The 20,745-nt window shown below is 38.4% G+C and overlaps 1 protein-coding gene across 46 annotated transcripts in view; it reads right to left on the bottom strand.

Moving 5' to 3' along the window:
* Positions 1 to 20,745, bottom strand: part of znf423 (zinc finger protein 423) — a 266,334-nt gene that overhangs the window by 92,087 nt on the left and 153,502 nt on the right. For 18 of the 46 annotated variants that reach the window (XM_087292392.1, XM_087292401.1, XM_087292396.1 and 15 more), the window contains 1 exon segment: positions 20,639 to 20,723. In XM_087292392.1, the coding sequence (XP_087148518.1) occupies positions 20,639 to 20,723 (85 nt within the window). 46 annotated transcript variants of the gene reach the window in all.

Genomic DNA, 20,745 nt, shown 5'->3' with positions numbered 1-20,745 from the left:
ATTGTTACTTGAGCGTTAGATGATTGTAAATACATATATCTAATATTTTATATACAATATTTTGTTGTAAATGAGTGGGACACAGGTGTGGCACTTTGGCGCAGTGAGTAGCACTGTTGCCTCAGAGCAAGATCACCAGCTGAGTCAGTTGACATTTCTGTGTGGAGTTTGCATGTTCTGACCGTGTTTGCATGGGTTTCCTTAACAATCCAAAGACATGCGCTATAGGTGATTTGGGTAAGCTAAACTATCTGTAGTGTATGAGTGTATATCCTAGTCCTCCAGGTTGAGGGTTGAGCGTTGGGCTAACGGCCCACCATGTAAAAATTTTAAGTTACAAAACACCAACATGGTGCGGCTAAAATATCAACTTCAATATAAACGCCCCGAGAGTAAGTAGATGTATATGTTATTTTTATTGCTCTGACACGTTTTCAGTGATATTGTTATCTAATATTAAAATCTCTGTTATTAATATATTGTGCAACTCCAGTTTACACAATTTATAGATAACATGTTTCCTCAATGAATCGCATGACTTGACGGATCTGTAGCCCAAATTAAGTGAGGAAAGTTGGTAGTTAAATCAAAAAACTTACAAGCAATACACCACTAATTAATAAAATGAATGTCAAATGCAACTCAAAGTATGAATCATAAACACAGAATTCCTCTGAACAGAGTTATACATACAACAAAACAAGGAGACAGACAAACAGCAGAGGCATGTTAGAGGCATACCCACAGGGTAAAAGTGAAGATTTAGAATGAATCCTAAAAGAAACCTAACAAGGGATAGGTCTATCTTAGATCTACTGTGTCCCACACCCTCTGTTTTTTTATCTACAAGTTACACCTCTGAATTCCCTTCTGGATTCATCCTTCCTGCCTTCCATCTCTTCTCCCACTCTGACTCCTATTCCGGATCAAAGCCAGGGTTCCTGTCATACAGGCACCTCTCAGTGCTCCTCAGAGAGCGGCCTTTGAAGAGTCCGACCCCAGGTGGCCCTTTCTCCCACACACGGGCTCCAGTGCATACACACACTCTAAGGGGCCTACACCTGTCTCTCTGGGACCTCCGCCTCCACCCTTCCATCGAAAGTGTGCCTTCCCCTGATTCCTGTGTATCTCGCATAGAGCACTGACGAGCTGTGACATCCGCTTATTCCTTCCTCCCACACACACACACATATACTCACACACTGAGCTGAAGTGCAGAGGCAAGATCACACCAGACGGCAGATGTTAATTATCAGTCAGAATTTAGGGGCATTATTTGCAGTTTACCTGGCATCGCTGTATTACCTGCACTGCTCTGCTGTTCTGACGTCAACTAGACAAACCCTGGGTCGACTTGGGTTAATAGGAAACTATACCCTGACTTAATCCCTTTGATGCTAAAATTCACACACCTTGACATCTGCACACCTCAAGCGCTTCCTCTAAGGGAGATTTCCTCAAAGGAAGAGCTAAATTCAGAAAAAAAAGAACTGTAGATTTTAAGTTACTTAATTACTATGAATGGGGACTGGAGCTTTCAAGCTTCAAAAAGAATCCAAAAGAGTCATTAAAAAGGCCCAAACGACTCATTTCAAGTCTCTACATTTCAAGTCTTCTAAAACCATGATTGGGTTCTGAGAAAAATAAAGGCCCTGTCCCAAATGATAGACTTTATGCGAACTTGGTGTCTAGTGGCTGTACAATGGCAATCGTTAATGCATGTCTGTTTAAGTCCAGGAGACTGTGGAGTTTCTATGTTATTTTTCTTTGTGCTCTCAATACTCACTTCAGTCCACACTGAGCTCCACAGTGGGCATTTACCCAAGAGTTAAAACAACATCATGTCATTAAATGGGGACCCCTGAGGCCTTAGGTCCTGTGACAGGACTTAAACAATTTAGACCCAAATAAATCTAATCCATGAATAATAGTAATCAACCAATTAACTAAAAAGATCCAACTCAAAACAGTGAATATTTCACAGAAATATACACTCACCAGCCACTTTATTAGGTACACCTGTCTGACTGCTCACAAATTTCTAATCAGCCAATCACATGGCAGCAACTCAATGCATTTAGGCGTGTAGACGTGGTCAAGTCAATCTGCTGCAGTTCATACGAGCATCAGAATATGGGAAAAAAGGTGATTTAAGTGACTTTGAACATGGCATGATTGTTGGTGCCAGACAGGCTGGCCTGAGTATTTCAGAAACTGCTGATCTAGTGGTATTTTCACTCACAACCTCCTCTATGGTTTACAGAGAATGGTTCAAAAAAGAGAAAATACCAAGTGAGTGTAGTTATTAGAATTAGCAATATATACTGAGTTACTTTTACACTTAAAATCCATTAGTCCATTTACTGCAACTGCTTGGAAAAGGACATCCAGCACATTATTTAAAAATTGGAAGACATTTGGCTAAACTAAAGTCTGACCACTCCGTCCTCAACGTCTCCCCCTCATCATGCATCTATTGCGTAACGTCACGTGCACATAAGTCCTCTCCGCCAGCTACGACAGATGCCACTGTCACTCGAGAAAATAAATTCAGAATACTTAACGAATTAAGTGAGGAGCAAATTGCGGCTGGCCCCCTTTCATTATGCACAGATAGGCAGGCAGCTTGTTTGTCTTTTTAACAATTACCGCACGGCATGGAGAAGGGAGGGTTGGGAGGCTGACGAGCTCCTGATATTGCTGCTCCTTCCCCTCCACGGCAGCTGGCTGAGACACACCTGGACGGATCTGGGACGGTGGGGAAGAGAAGGGGGGAAACGGGGCAGCTGCACCTCTACCAGATCTACCTGAAAAAGATGCTAACATACCAGCAGACTCAATGAGATCTAGCAACTTCCAGTGTCAAAGATTATGACGTATGAGTACACTTGATTGCCTAAGTACACCCGATCCTCCACTTTTCCTCCACTTCCTCCACTTTCTCCCACATATGTGATTTTGCCACATTGGCCGCAAGTGTACCTCATTTTCCATTCTGTTCCCACACCTTTTGGAGGAGGCTCCCCCTGAGTAGTTCTCTTATAGATCTCCAAACAGCTTGTAATTACCTTTAATAAACAGCATAAGAAGCAAATCAAGCGCAAACGTGGCAAAATGAGCTCTCAGGGGGATCAGACATCACTCAGCCTTGCAAACAAACATTTCGGCAAAACATTGCTGCCTCACTCTCTTTTCAACATGACATTCTCTGTGGGGGCTGGAAGAGAGGTTTGAGGAGAGTGAAGGAATGAAATCTATGATGTTTGGTCATGGAGCAGGTTGGGGTCATGTTCAACCCAGTTTTGATTTCACAGCATGTTTAAGCTTGAATGTGAATCCGTATACATATCTGTATACAACAGAGATGCACAATGTAGGAGTACCAAATGACAATTTGTTTTAAATTAAAAGGTTTATATATGTTTTTATTTTCTGCTTTTCAATTCATTTTTACCTATATCTATATTAAGTTGCTTGATTATGGGAAAAATCATAATCACAATTATTTTGGTCATAATTGTAATCACGATTATTGAAAACGATTACAGTTGAAAAAATTTTCAAAATTATTCGCCCCCCTGTGAATTTTTTTTTATCAGAAATATTTCCCAAATGATGTCTAAGAGATTCATTTATTTTGGCTAGAATAAAAGCAAGTGTAAATATTTTGAAACCTATTTTAAAGTCAATTTTATTAGCCCCCTAAAGCAATATTTTATTTTGATTGTCTGCAGAAGAAACTACTGTTATTCAATGACTTCCTTAATTAATCTACACATTAATAAACACAGTAGAATAAATATATGAAACAAACTGTGCAACAAGCATCTTCACTGTAAAAAAAAACTTTATTATAGCTACAAATGTTTGATTAATGATACAAAAAGAAAATATTGCACACTGTCACTTTAAGAGCAGTACGGTTCTGACTTATGGTTTCACTTTAAAATGTCTTTTGATTCTCAACTCGTTTGTTTATTACATAAATGAGGGTAAATATTAATAATCACTAAACAACGCGTTTTGTGCATGTATTTCACGATTAAAGCGTTCACATTAAGATGACTTTAGATGTGTTTGCTCTGCTCGTCTTTAAGGCTGAGCGCATACACACAACAGCTTTTTTGCGATTTTATAAACATGATTGATTCGAATGTACATTAATGAATGATGCGAATCCCTATTCATATCCCTGCCGATGTTACATTACAGTACATGCTTTTAGTAATGTTCACGTGAAACTGAGCTTTGCAGAGCAACAAATGTGTTCAACTGGAAAGGGGGCGGTGTATGATGCAATAATCGTTTTATCTCGATTGATGTTTTTTCACAATCGCTAAAAGTCAAAATAGAAATTGAAACTGAATTTTCGATTAATTGCACAGCCCTAATCTATATTATAATTAAAAAGAAAAAATCCTAAAGAATTTTTGTTGTTGTTCCAAAAAATATTTCAAATCTCTACTTTTAAAGCAATATACAATTTTATTCAGCATGCATTAGTGTAAACAATCATTTAAGTCAGACAGGTCTGGTAACATTTTTTGATATTTCTGCTGAGAATTTATTAAACAATCTGCGGATTTATGCTGAATTATTTTTGAAGTATTGTAACTAAAAACTTAATATATGAAAGAAAAAGATAATACATTTTTAACTGTTATTTAATGTTTACAATGCAAATCCATCTAGATCCACTTATTTAGTAAACAAAGCAAGTCTCTTATATAATAAATCTAAATAAATATAAGAAAATATTAATTTACAAACTGTATTGCAAATGAATCAAATGGAAACTTTCATATTAGTCAATAATATTACTGAAATTAATTTAAAAACTCAATAAATCTAAATTTACACAAGTAAATAAAGACACTCAATGACAGGCTAAAAATCTGCAGATTTCTGCACGCACAGATTCCATGTGAACCAATCATTAACTTCTAATTCATTTAAATGTTTTTCTTTCTTTTAACATTCTATTAATCGAAATACTCTCAAGAAATTATCCTGCTTTACATAATAAAACAAAGAATTCTTTGTTTTCAATAATATAATATAATAAGATATAATATAATATAATATAATATAACATAATATAATATAACTAAGTCAAGACATACAGTTTAATGGTACAAACAGGGTCATCAGAACCGTGATGTAAAGCAACTAAATACTTAATCTGAAATAAATATTGATTTCATATTATTGACTAATATGATGCACACAAAACCAACATAGCTATAAATGAAATGAATAACAAAAGGTTTGACATTCAATTATTTAGTTTACCAGACAAAAATAGTTGCCCGCATAATGACCAATCAGTATCAACTATTGCAGAGACCTGTGTAGTAAAAGCCTAACATATGCAGATGTGTATGCATTTAACAGTGCACGTGTGCTGCATTAATCTGGTCAAGCTCAACTCCCTCATCCTTCTCTCTCCCTCTCTCCATTCACCTCTAGCAGCGCACCCTCCATCATCCCCCCTCAAACACTACCCGGCCCCTCTGAGGTTCCGCCTGGCTAGCTCCAGGTGGTCTATGATGTGCATGAGGGGCTGTCATCTGTTCCCATGCTCACGTACTTGCCACATGGGCTGCAGTAGAGAGCGCCACACCATTAACAAGCCATAAAAACCAACCCAACCCTTTTAAAACATCAGAACACTGAGGAATAGCTGCTCTCACCAAAGCCACTCAACCTAACATCGGCTCAGCGCGCACAATAGAGACATCAGGGGCTGGATAACAGGGAGTGACATGCAATGTGAAGGAATGATGATTTCTTTTGCTCCGTGACTACAGAACGGAGGGTTGGAGTATGAATGTACACACACACACACACACACACACACACACACACACACACATACAGCGTGGCCCTAGGCTAGACACTGGCTTGCTCGCATACAGGCACTCAGTGAAGTGAACCCTCATCCACATTATCTACATCCATTGACTTCTAAAGCTTCTTGTGTGCTGCCTCATTAAGTCTGCGCTGACACAGAGAGACCGTGCCAGGTCTCCTTTAGTAGCCAGCCTCCGTGTATGTGTATGTGTGTGTGTGCATGTGTCCAAGAGTGTCTCTCTCTCTCAAAATAAAGGAAATGCATTGCTCAAAAGCTCAACAGCAACACATTCAATCCCACAACGCTTCACCCCAGACTAAAGGAAAGCTCAACCTGTGTGACGGCTTGCATACATGAACAGATTTTCGACAAATAATAGCTGTGATGTGACAAGACGAAGATTCAGATATGGAAAAGCGCACCCACAGTTGAGACAAGAAGACTATTATGACATCACAGAGAACACCCTGGGGTTAAACGGCAAGCATCTATGTGGTGTTGCCTAGACAACACATGTGTGACTCGTGCTCCAGGCGTCAGAATCACTGAGATGAATAACTAAGAATCAGCGGTTACATTAGCGATACTCTCTGGAGAGTAACCTCATTCAGGTGTATGTGCGTTCATGCCCCTGGCCCAGCCCCATGCACAAATAACCACTATGGCAATGTGGCGTGTGGGTGTGTGTGTGTATTTATGTGCGTAAACTGGCAGAAGGAATGAGGTATGGAAATCAAATGACATGGCAACATAACTAAGGTTTTTAAAGAGGTCATATTATGGCATCATATTCTGTGTTCAATTTAAATTTCCAATTTAGTGCCTGACTCTTTGCATGTCAAATTTAACTACGTAAAGCAGAATTAAAATGAAAAGAATGAAAAAAAGAAATAAAAAGTAAAAATATGAAGGCCATCCTAGCACTGTTCCAACATATTTAACCTTGTAGTGCTTAATCATGTAGTGCACTCACAGAGTTAACTTATTGAAATGAGAACTGCAAAAATCTAACTTGGCAAAAAAACAGGTAGTGACAACTGCATTCACAAGACCCTAAGCAGTGTGCATAACTGAATTAAAGAACTATGGTGGAATTAAACATACTTCAGAGTAGGGCTGCACGATTCTGGTTAAAATGAGAATTACAATTTTTTTTGCCTAAAATCAAGATCACGATTTTGTAGATTTTTAAAATAAAACAATTATTTTTATTGATTATTTTATTATTATTATTTTTATTTCTCAAACATATGGTAAAACAAAAATAATAATATTAGGCCTATGTGTAGGTCTACTGTTGGTTAAAATGCTCAATTTTGTATAGACTTGGAAAGACTTTTAAGATGTCCTGGTAGTAAAGTGATGACATGAGAATACAATTATTCATAATTCTAAAGTTAAATTATTTTGTTTTAGACATATGCTTGTCATTTGTCATTGAGAACATAATTAGACCATTTTTCCACTGGTAAAATGAAACATTTGTCATTACCAGGTTCCCTCTTGCATTATATTTAAAAAAAAATAGGCTAGAGTTATACTGACCCAGCAAACATTTATTTTCATGCACAACACTGTGTGTTAACTATGAAAAAAAAATAAAACATATTAAACGCTTGTCGTAATCATAACTCTAAAATGCGTTATAATTATTTAGATGTGCACACTGTCAGTTTCACTTTTCACTGCCGAATGCGGCTCATTTCACGGCTGCCGTCACACTTTCAGTTCTGTTTGCAACAAACTGAAAGTTATTTGCAACTTTATTACCTGTTATTCAAAGCCTATGCAGGTTCTGTTCACTAAAGTAGACATCATTGGCATGCGGTGTCCTCTCATTAGTAAACAAGCAGTGCGTCAGCTCATGTGTGATTTTTCCTTCTGCGAATACGTCATTACATGGACAGAAATTATATTTTTGGGTGAATTATACTTTATGCTGTAAATACAGTATGTGACACTTTTAACACCATTTGGAGGTGTCCATGTTGCTGAGCAACATATATAAAACAATGGGAAGTGCAACCGCCTTTATGCTTCTCGCCTGACCGTGAAAATGTAGAAAAGCTGGATTAAGATCATGTGCAATCGTGCAGCCCTATTTCAGAGGTGACCTTCTTCTGTATGCATAGTGCAAGAAACCACAGCAATCAAGGGATGTTTGGGCCATATAAACTGTATTGCTTAAGCTAAAAGATGCTTAATAAATGTTACTTATAATAAGAGGACATGGCAACATTTCAAGATTGCACTGTGTGAAGCTGTTTTCAAACCAAAAATAATAATAATAAAAAAATAAAAAAATAAAAACACAACACCTCGGCCGGTAGTTGATTTAGTTGGAATCTACAATTATAATGTACTGTAATGTTACTTGGACAAGGCATTACTTATTCAAAAATGTTGCTGTCTTGAGATTTTACAGTGTGTACATGTTGTGTGTGTACGTGTTTTGTGGCAGCCTTGAGTTTATACTTGATGGATCTAAAGATACCAGTTTTAAAATGCTACATTAAAAATCTCTGAAAAAATTTAATTCCAAGATCTTTCCATTTGAGATATCATAATACACCAAGACCACACACATTTTCAGTGCAACAACTCCTATTCTGTAATAAGAACAAAGTAGGATATATAGGCTACTTATACTGCAGTATGAATGGACTACTGTACACCACCATAAAAATAACATTCTATTAATCCACTTGGCACATTATTAACAACAAGTGAAACATGTGGGGAAAATGTTCCCTAAAAATTACTATTTTAATCCTATCTAAAATGAAAAAAAGGAATGAGCCTCTTGTGTTCGAGCCACATTGTATTTCTTATGCGGCAAAAACGACCTGATCAATTCTGAGGGTCAAAAGAAGTATGGAAAATGAGCATGAACTACATTATCGGGACCTGACAGATAATAAGTAAATGAAAAATGGAGAAAAAAAAGATGGCATGACCCCTTTTTATGACCAACCATGCACTGTTCTCTACTATAGCCCTGCTTCTTCTACTCAAGCAGTGAGAGATGTATGTGTGCTTGAGGGGAGGGGGGGTCATTCATTCAGGTAATCTAGCTAGAAATGGAGAGAGATAAGGGGGAACAAACCTTGCAGCTGGGCGGGCTCTCCTACAGGCCATCCGACAGGCAGGGAGGGTGGAAAGAGAAGGCAGGGTGACAGTTAGTCAGCAGCTCTATGATCACATGAGGGTTAGATGGTGGTAGAGGGGTCAGACATGGGGGTCATGGCTCACTCATGGTGACGTATGGAGGGAGACTGGGCTGCCATGGTTTTGCATGTGTAAAATTTTTCAAAATACACTATAATCTAGAAAAAAATGGCCATTGGTAAGGGGAGAGTTCCCTCAAAATTGAAAACTTTTGTATTCGTTTACTCACCCTCATGTCATTCCCAACCAGTCAAAATAATCACTTCAACATATAGCCATTTTAACTGCATAGCACCCATTTATTGCTGGATCATATTTGTGTTCCTCAGAAGAAAAAAAACGTCCTCGGAAGTTACAACTAACCACTAGACTGGTGCCACAAAATCTCCCCCTTGGGCCATTTTTCTGGATGTATTTGCATCGTTGCTAGGAATTCTGAAGTGACAAGGCAGCCGGCATTAATATTCAACAAAATCTAAAATGTAACGGTGTAGGATATTCAACTGAACAAAAACACAGGCTAAATCACCTATGGTAGCCTGTAGAGCTATTTCATTGAAATAGAGAAAAGAACACAATGCTGCAGATAAAGGCAACAGGTCAAAGTTTCTATCTTTAGGCTTCTGTAAGTGTACAGTATATTTTGTACCACTTGTATTGTACGGCATGCATTTTCCCAACATATACTTAAATAATTGGTAGCTTAGGGTTACACCCTACAAAGAAGTAGATGCTAATTTGGTTCCTCTAAGTCAGTTCCTCAAACTTGGTCCTGAAGGGTCCTGCTGAATTTAGCTCCAACTTGCTTCAAAACACCTGCCAGAAAATTTCTAGTATATCTAATAGGAGCTTGATTAGCTGGTTCAGGTGTGTTTGATTAGGGTTGGAGCTAAACGCTCCAGGACCCTCCAGGAATGAGTTTGGACACCCCTGCTCCAAGTGTCCTATACCTATAACAGAAATCCGTTCTATCTCCTGTGATTTGAATGAACAGAAAAGTGAACACATCATTTTATGCATTGGGTACAGATTCTTAGAGATAAGTCTTATATTTAATACAAGATGTGACTTCGACTAATTTTTTGTTGGATGTTGCTGATAATAATTTGAACAGTGTAACAAACAGGAGGTTGTTTAACTTTCTTACCTATGCTACCCATACGAAATATTTCTTAAATGGATTTCTGATGATAATAATAAGTAATATTTGATCTTATGTCACTGATACTTTTTATCGGAACTGGACTCCTTTCCTTGAGTTTGTAGGTCCCAAGATTTCAATTACACTTTTGAAAAACCTTAGATCACTATTAACTAATTATTATTATTGCTTTGTGTATTTTTATGTCTTCTTTTTGATCTTCATTATGTGCTGTGATGTTGAGAAATGTGTTGATTGTAATCTGTGGTCATTGTTCTGTTGTTGTGTTTTGTTAAAATAAAGGCAAAAAAGAAAAGAAAAGAAAGGTGAACACTTCTGCCAATATTTTAGGAAATTAAAGTTCCTGCAGCACAAACATCCTATTGTCCAAGGTTTTGACCAACTACATTTTCAGTTTTTAAAATCCTTGAATACTTGTTCATAATTTGATGAAATGAGCAAACTAACAAGTGATAGTTCACCCAAAAATGAACTTACTTTTATACATTTCTTTCTTAGAATATCAATTTTTGACTACAAAAAATTAAAGGCAAACTGGTTTGAAATAAAACTGTATACAGATTTTGTTTTTCAATGTTTAAATCCAGTTTGAAACAACATGTGGATGAGCAAAAAAGGACAGAAACTTTTAGAAGAATTCTGTTATCATTTACACTCCCACATATTCACTCTAAACCTGTATGATTTCCTTGTTAACTAAAGGCAACATAATACTGATGGCAGTTTTGGTTTTATACAAAGTTGTTACAATGGATGTCAATGGGAACTGATAAGGTTTAGCTGCCACCATTCTTTAAAATATCTTTAATGTATCACCAATAAAAGTAAGTGATGCAAGATTGGGATAATATAGCTGGGCACAAAGGATGACACCATTTTTGAGTGAACTATTCCTTCGCATTCAAGGTACAAGTGTAGGCCTGACAGACAAGACCCTGAAAAAGTAAAACATTGAGAGAGAGAGAGAGAGGCCCCGTTTACACTAATGCGTTTTAGTTTGAAAACGCATAAGTTTTGCTACGGTTACGCCATCCGTCCACACTACGCCGGAGTTCTCGAGCGCCGAAAACGGAGCGTTTCGAAAACGCTAGAGAGGCCGTTTTCATTCTGAAACGCTGCTGCTCCGTCTCAGTATGGATGATGGAAAACGGAGACATCTGAAAACGGAGGCGGGGCTGCAGACGTTCGCCTCTCTGATTGGGGCTTTTCCTGAATATTAAGTAGCCTAACACGCACAGTTCAGTCCTGCTTTCTCTCTGTGTAAGTTCAGACTTCGCAAATTTGATCAAGGCTGCAGTCTCTTCTTCTCAGTTTGATATGGTAAACAGACTATACTGAGGACACGGGTAAATCTTCAAAGAGAACAGTGCACTTTATAACTTCATTCACATCACACTGGCTTCGTTGTTTCACTTTCTCAACAATAAAATGTAAACATGATTTAAGGAACTGCCTATTTTCATTTTAATATTAGCAACTTAGACAGCAGACATGTTGAGGCGTCGTGCTGCACATATAAGCGTCATCTTCACTGTGTGGATATTTATAACAAAACGGAGCCGATAACTGCCTCCTTTCAATTTCAGTGAAAATACGAAACATACCCTCTCTTTTGCTGAATATCAGTTTTAATAATCGATAATGGCCATTATAAAAGTATAACATACAATAAGTTTATACATTATATGAAATAAAGGCAAGCGATCAGTCAATATACAGAATGTACGTGCTTACATTAATCATTAACTTATCTTTGCTCTCAGCCAAAACACGTTACCTGAGAACAAGTAATAGATTCCAATGCCCAAAGTCAGGGAATATGTCATTAGATAAAGACAACAAGATAAATGAAATATCCCGTTTAATAAATATAGTGATATTAGATCCAGCGGGAGATGCTTGATGAGAAGTCCGACTAGCAGAGCTCTCATCTGGGTATATGGGCTGCAGCGCTTGCCCGAGAGTGTGAGTGTGGTCACGTGATGTGCGTTTTCAGCGTTTTGGTGTGGACGGAGAGCAGTTCAGAAACGCTGGGTGAAACGCGAGTGTGGACGCGGATAGTTTTTATTCTAAAACGCCGTTTTAAAACTAAAACGCACTAGTGTAAACGGGGCCAGAGAGAGAGAGAGAGAGAGAGAGAGAGAGAGAGAGAGAGAGAGAGGAAGGCAGTACAGGAGAGAGGAGCAAGAGAGAATCAGGGTTGGACGGAGGGGGGTGAAGAGGCTGACTACAGCTCAATCCAGTAATAAAGGCAGATGAAAGGGAGGTTAAACACAATATGCTAATTGAAATGTGTTGGCTGATTAAGGGCGATTGAGAGGAGAGTGGACGTGCTGTGAGTTCTGTACGCCGGTGATTAGTGCAACATTAGTGTCTGCATGCTTTTCCTTGCGACGTGCCCAAATGGACGGATGGAGATAGAGGTGTTGGGGGGAAGGGAGAGGTGAAATGAGTATAGCCTCCTTCTGCTTGCCCTCTCCTACTGTTCCTATACTTTATACCCAACATGAAAAGCACAGAAAAACACAGAAAACTTGTCAAGCCCCAAGGACTGCATTGAGGCCCGAAAAACAAACCAGACTATGTGCGTCTAGCCTGCCTAGCAAAACACAAACATTATAAAACATCACACCTTATCACAAGGAGTGTCAAGAACGTGTCAAGGAGGACGTGTGGAATACTAGGCCGAGCTCCTCGTTGTATTGTCTGAGAGGCCTTGTGTTTTGTGTCGGCTTGTTTGCTACTCAAGCTTATTTTCCTCTCTCTTGTCTTGCTTATCTGTCAGTCTGTCTGTATTTTTAATACTATTATTTTTCGCTGCACAATCTTTTGTGTGTGGAGGTCTCTCAGGAGCACAGAGGATTTTTTTTTATTATTATTCTGCAGGCTTTATTGTTTTTCACCACGCAGCTGTAGACCCACGGGGTGCCCCCTGCAGGTGTGAGAGTGTGCATGAACGTATATGCGTGCGTGATTTCGAGTGTTTGCTCTCAGGAGCATGCGCTTGCGTCGGCTCTCCCCCTGCCAGCAGGGCGCGCCGCTGTGCAGAGGTGATCATCAAGGGGTGCTGTGCTAAATGAAGACTAAAATTAAAAGCAATGCACTGAGATGCCTGTGACTACACGGGCACGTCCCCGAGAGGGTGGCCCGACAGTGGGACACGACATCTTTTTGCCCTCAAACTAACAGCCTGGCTCAGAGGGGTTCTGTTATTTTAATATGAATATAAACTCACTGAGCTGGATCGAGCTCCCTTTCTCATTTTCATCTGCATTCCTGGCATTTGAGGAACAATTCAAAATGGCGTCTTTTTTCTGCTTACACTGTCAAGGAGTAATTTGAAGACTTTTTGCATTATTAAACATATGCTGTAGAGAGTGAAATTAAATTTTATGATACATCACATGCATCAGTGCACATGCTGACCACTGTAGTCACACACTTAATAGAGTGATGTAATGTTGTTTTTAAAGAATAATATTTTCAATAATCACACACACATTGTATATTTTAAAATAGAAATCAGACATTATCTCACACTTTAAAGCTTAACTTTTTTATGACATTTAAAAATATGCATATAATTTATAATATTGCGGGCAAAACGGTGAGTAGCACAAGCAGCTCACAGCAAGAAGGTCGCTGGTTTGATCCCAGGTGGGATCAGTTGGCATTTCTGCGTGGAGTTTGCATGTTCTCCCCTTGTTTGTGTGGGTTTCCTCTGGGTGCTCTGGTTTCCACCACAATCCAAAGCCATGCGCTATAGCAGGGGTGTCAAACTCAATTTCTGGAGGGCCGAAGCCCTGCACAGTTTAGTTCCAACCCTGCTCCAACACACTTACCTGTAGGTTTCAAACAAGCCTGAAAGACTCAATTAGTTTGATCAGGTGTGTTTAATTAGGGTTGGAACTAAACTGTGCAGAGCTGCGGCCCTTTTGGAACTGAGTTTGACACCTGTGCGCTATAGGTAAATTGAATAAGCTAAATTGTTTGTAGTGTATGTATGAGAATGCAAGAGTGTATGTGTGTTTCCTAGTGTTGGGTTGTGGCTGGAAGGGCATCTGCTGCAATAAAACATGTGTTGGATAACTTGGCGGTTCATTCTGCTGTGGCGACCCCTGATTAATAAAGGGACTAAGCTGAAAGGAAAATGAAAGAATGAATGAATTTTGTCACAGCTTTGCAAGATCTGTAACTCTTTTCAATTTCATACAGACAATTTTTTTAAAATATACAACATAGTTGTTACAAATGGTGATCTGAATAAAATAGAACATCGACACACATTCAATATTCATCAGACGGCTTAGGTATCTTTGTGTCACACCACTAGTCACACACCTAAACGAAACAACACACAACAATTCTCAGCTCTATTCCTTCATTCTTCACTTCAGTCCAGTCAGCTTGTCACGTCTTACACAGGTCTTCGTGTGGGGTGTATTGTAGTTTCTTTCTCCTCACAGGGGAAATGAGAGGGTTTACACTGACTCTCATAATATTAAGTGTGTGTTTTCAGATGAGGTGTGAAAATGTTATTGTCAAGATTCTGTTTCCATCATAAGATAAAAAAATGTATTCCCACATACATTATTAAAATGTGTCAAATTAAACTACAAACATTTTAAAAAGTCTGACCTTTAATTTGAGGTCATAAAATTGGCATGTATATTAGTTATAAAAAAGCATGTTTTAATCAATATATTGTACATAGCACTGGACTAATGTGTGCTGTAAACATATCAATGCATAATTTATCTGTTTTGGAATGTGCATTAATGTTACTAATTATATAAAAAATGAAAAAAAATCTCAAACAGATCAATGGAACGTATCCACTTTATAGGTTAAAAGAGTAACGAGTCAATGGGATCAGACAAAGCTAAAAACGAAGCTGAACAGACTATCACTGCAACATGAAACTAATGATAATGCAGTATAAAAAAAAAACACACACAGTAAATAAAAGTCTGCATGACCCTGTGCAGTCTGGAGCCGTTGGTTGTTTGATGAAATCAGGGCAGCGCTAATGAAATTCATTTTTCCCGTACACACGGATTGCCGCCTCCGTGCTAAGGAAAATCGTTACGCGGTCTCTCCGCACAGAGACAAACGTCTACATTAAATAATCACACGGCTTCAATCAACAGGCAGGGAAAAATAAACCCACATTCCTCCAGGCTCACCGCCTCCTGGAGAACGGAGCTCTGATCGCATTCGCCTGCCTCACCAGTCGGATTAATTAAAACACTAGGCTTTTTCCACCCCTCCCATCTCGGTGTAATCAAGCTCTTTTGCAGCAAACCGCAACAGCCCGAAATCTTTATCGATTCCCTCACCAATGCTCAATGCCACTTACATGCAAACACGGGCGCCCAAGATTTGAAACGACACCAACATAATCTAAACCTAAATTAAAGATCAAGTCACAAAACCTCAAGGTGCCATAACCACCTGAAGCATGCCTTAGGAAGCCTTCAGGTGTGTAAAATGAATGTTAAAAGTGTGTGTGGTGTGTGTGTTTTTTTAGCAATTTGTGGGAGGAAAGTCTCTCGTGATTGGCGCACGTTTCTCTTGGGCTGCTGGTGGAGCAAAGTGACGGTACAGAAAATGACACAGGCAGTGTGTTCGCGCAGTGGTGGGGCGCTCGCAGGAAGGACACGAGAGAAAAGGGGAGAGGAGAGGAAAAGAGAGGAGCAGATGTTGCAAGTTTGAGGAGGTAAACTGATTGAGATGAGGTGTCACCTCAGTCTACTGGTGACTGTGAGCGCGCGAGAGAGAGGAGGGGGACGGAGCTGGAAAGAGTGAGAGGAAGGGGGATGTGGGAGTCTAGGTGAGGTATGATCGCACCTCTGCAAAAAGGTAGGACAACTGAAAGGGGAAGCGAGTGTTTGCTTGACAGAATGCGTCTGTCTGTGTATGCAAGCTCTTATCATACGTGTCAGTCATTTACATATAAGAGCAGGTATATACGGGAAGATATGCACAAGGGGTTTCACATCAACTTCATTCACATCTCTAACATATACGCAACAGCCATGCTCACACATACATACACACACACATACACATACACACACACATGCTTTTGGCAGTGCAGCAAGCATGAATATGCATAGTGAAAGCAGTGATGAAACACGGAAGGCGGAGAGATCAAATTTGTGTGAATTCCACAGCTGCCAAACGGTGAGCAAAAAGCACAAAGCTAAATTCTTCTATTTAACACGGCAGGAGAAGAACATGTAGCCTGCTAAATGTTCCCTCAATTAGTAAGTTCAAGCCTAACAATTAGCAATAATTAAATATATGTCACAGTGAAAAGGCATCAACTGCATTTGCAGTCAAAATAAAGCTAATTCAGTAATGGCTTGATCGTGGCATGATCAATCACAAAACACAAATAATATATAAATGAGGCTGTCCACAAAATGACATTTGGAAATTGTGAGATAAACTTGTAAGTAAGGACAATTCTTAAAATATAGACAATTTTACTGCTTGAATATTAAGATATTCAGATTTTCATAAATTCATTTGTACTTAGGAAACATGCTTGAATCGACCAACTATTTCTCACTAAATCTGACTGATACTTTAAAAATTTGGCTTGCCATGATTGTTTGTACAGTGGCTTTAAATCTACAGTGGTGTAAAGCAATGTTTCTCAACCGTGTTCCTTGAGGACCACTAGCTCTGCACACTTTCCATGTCTCCTTAATCACAAACACACCTGATTCAGATCATCAGCTCATTAGCAGAGAGTGAAAGACCTGTAATGGGTGTTTCAGACAAAGGAGGCATCCAAAACATGCAGTGTTGGTGGGCCTTCTGGAACGTGGTTGAGAAACACTGGTGTAAAGTAACAAATTACAAATATTTAAAAAAGTACTTTGAGTAGTTTTTTCTCAGAAATTATAATTTATTAAGGAGTTTAAAAAAAATGTGTATTTTTACTTTACATTGAGTACATTTTTAGTGCTGTATTATTTTCCACTATTTTTCTTCAACTTCAACTCACTACTTTATTATTTCCTGTCTATGGGGATTAGAAATATCAGTCCTGTGATTCCTGTTCAATCAAATTGCACAGAGAAAGTAAATCGCCCCTTTCAATTCATGCTTATTTATTTTGGAAACTCTGATATCCAATTAAGTAAATCTGAAAAATACTTACTTGATATTTTAATAATCACAGCCAAAAAAGCAATTACAAGACACTGGTTAATTCTTGAATCCCCAACAACCCAAGAATGGCTAGAAATAGTATATAACATTTATTTGATGGAAAAAATGACATTCTTCTTTCGACTTCAAATTAATGCATTTAGAAATCTCTGGTCAAAGTGGACTGAATACATTAGATTGCTCCATCCAATCTTTGTAGAAATATAAAAATATGACTATCTAATTCTCATCCAAAAAAAAACTAAAATTTTTTCATTTTACAACCTACAGAACTCCCCCTCTCAATCCTCTCTTTAGATTAGGAATTTACAGTTGATATTAACCTATAACTGAGTAAATAAAGAGTTGACCCTCTTTGACCTATGTATGTTTAGTAATGACATTTTACCATTTTATTGTTACTGTTATTTTCATATATTTTATTTTATGAAACTTTTTTATAATTTTATTGTGTTCTGTTACTGTAGTTTGTAAAAAAGAAAAAAATGTTTAGCAATGGAAAAAATATACACTCTCTTAGTTGAAATCATTGTACTGTATTTATTACTACAATACATAAAAATAAAAATAAAAAATAAGAAAGTAAATCGCATCATACTAAACTACCTTAAGACTGTTTGGAAGCATTAAAAGTGTGCAGGAAGATACTTTACACGCAATGACGTAGAGACTGTCTAGACTGCATGTCACTGATGAGAAGATGTTGACTGTATGATGTCTGAAATGGCCTTGAACAATAACTAATGCACTACAAAACGTTACGTTTTCACACTTACATGTAAAATTACAAGTAAACGCATCAACCTTTCCCAGCGTAATACTCACCACTCTTGAGTACATTCAAAGGGCTACTTTTTACTCATACTTTGAGTAATATTTACAACAGATACTTTAACTCTAAGTATTGGTACTTTTATTTGAGTATGATTTTTCAGTACTGTTTCCACCACTGTACATCTAACATTCATAAATCTACATTCAGTCATATAACAATGTAATACCCTAACATTTATCTGTGCATATTACCATGACCACTTAAAAGAAGGATTATGAAACTGCATACAGTAAGAATATCCCTCAAGTATATATAATGGTATGTATTTTTATTTTTAAGCATTGTGCATGCCTGCAAATTCCAGCATAATAGGCAGGCTAAAATATCAAAGTCTTATAATAGCCTCACTAGTCATATATCAAAGCTGACAGATAGTGTAGCTTTTTAATGATTGCTTCGTAATCTCAAAAAGAAAGAGGAAGACAGAGTGCAAAAGCGCTAAAACTAGAACTCCTTTGTGATCTCGCTTCAATTTTCTGGCGCCTAACGCAGAGTCTGATAAAGGTTAATACATGACTCCCTTTTCATTATTCAAAGACGTCATCAATCTTTGAAGAGGGGTGGAAAAAATAATAAAATAACAACGGCACTTAAAATAATCTGCCTCAATTCCATAATTAATCTCCTCCAGCTTTTCTGACAATTATGATGTTAATTAACCCAAAATTCCCTTCATGGCGATGGGGAGAGACATACGATCCGCATTGCTGTCTCACACGCAGCCTCTATCTCTACCATCAGTATCTTCAGAGAGGGAAAGAGAGGGAGGATGGAGGGATGAAAGGAGAGAGCTCTCAGCGTGGTCCAAATTGGATTGTGTTGGTCTGAGATTGGCCAGGTTGGATGCAGTTTGATTGAATGGTGAAGGGTCAGGTGATATGGGAAAGAGGGATGGGAGAGAGATATGTGAATGGATAGAAACAGGGTAGGAGGTTAAAGTCAGGGCGGTTAATATGGGAGTAATTGGGTGCTAAGCACTTCCATGCTCATTACGAAAGGAAGGAAATGAACACGGATCCAAAGGGCCCTCGAAATAAACTCAAAATTCCTCCCACGTAAAATAAGGACAGACAAAAAGAAAAGTGTAGACTGCAAACACACACGCACACACACGCAACTTTATGTGGTTAGGCACAATGGCCTTTCTTAAGACAGATGCAGCATGCTCACTAAGACTCTAAGAATATATCAGGCGGCTCCACTCTAGTATTGGCTGTCAGGACTGGAGTAGGCATGGAAGTTGCTGAGGCTCAGAGCATTGCGCCGTTTGTTCTGCGAAATTACTCACTGGCCCAGCTCGTTAATCTACACTAGATGTGCTGCAGCAGCAATTATTACTTAAAGAATAACAACACCAAGGGAGGAGGCATATAAAACAACTACAGAGGAACGCTTCAGTTAGGCTTATAGACCGCAACCAGGGTCACTAGCCAAAGAAACATAAGATGTAAAATATCATCCAACCAAGAATCAATCATTAAAAAGTCCCACCCAGTCCTATATAACCTGCTAGTGTTTGAGAAAACATATTTGAAACATCCCCATAACATAATTAGGTAAGTCAAAGATCCTTTATAAGTCCACCTAACCAAACATACAGTTTAAACAATGGTAAATAACACAACCCCACATGCCAATCTAATAACTCGATCCATAAAATATCTACAACAAAGTGTAAAATAACGTATTTGAAAACATCACCATAACATAGTAAGATAAGTCATATACCCTTTATTTTTCCACATAACCTAACATAATTAAAATATCACCAAATGTAAATAACACCACCGCTACATGCGAATCTAGTTATTAGATCCATAAAATATCCACAACAGGACGTAAAATAATGTATTTGAAAACATCACCATAACATAGTATTATAAGTCATACACCCTTTACTCGTCCACCTAATCTAACATAATTAAAACTTGACCAAATGTAAATAACACCCCCTCCACATGCAAACCTAGTTACTCTATCCATAGAATATCCACAACAAAGAGAAAAATACATCTAATTGTCCATGACAGGCTACAGGAATGAAATGAAGGGGAATAAAAAAGAACCTAATTGTTTGTTGGCCTTTGCTGAAGGAGCGAGACCTGCAGTCTTGGTCTCGGCTGCATGGTGAAGAGTTAACAGAGCAATCAGACCTGCAGCCGAGGCCTCAGCTGCGTAGTCAAGTGTTAAACAATGGAACAGCTGTTGAGAGCGATGTCTGCACTTCCAGAAATAGAGCTGTTCATTTCACCTGTCTGTCTCACACCTGTGTGCAGGGAGTGAGAGAGAGTGCTGGGGCAAGACTAAGGCAGCAAATAAGGGTAGGAAAGCAGGAGGAGCGACTGGCAAGCAGCCAAACACACACACGCATACACACACGTAAACACACACAAACGCACACACTCTAGCAGAGGAAAATATGAGGTCAACTTACCGATCATATGATTGGCAACATGGATCTGGATCTCTCGTTCCGTCTCAAAGGTCATTTGGCATTTGATGCACTGATACGTCTTCTTCTACAAGGAAAGATATAGGATT

Source organism: Danio rerio, chromosome 18, assembly GCF_052040795.2.
Source record: "Danio rerio strain M-AB ecotype USA chromosome 18, GRCz13ab, whole genome shotgun sequence".
NCBI classification, from domain to species: domain Eukaryota; kingdom Metazoa; phylum Chordata; class Actinopteri; order Cypriniformes; family Danionidae; genus Danio; species Danio rerio.
The sequence above is the reverse complement of the archived record's forward strand: the minus strand, read 5'-3'. Positions and strand labels throughout refer to the sequence as shown.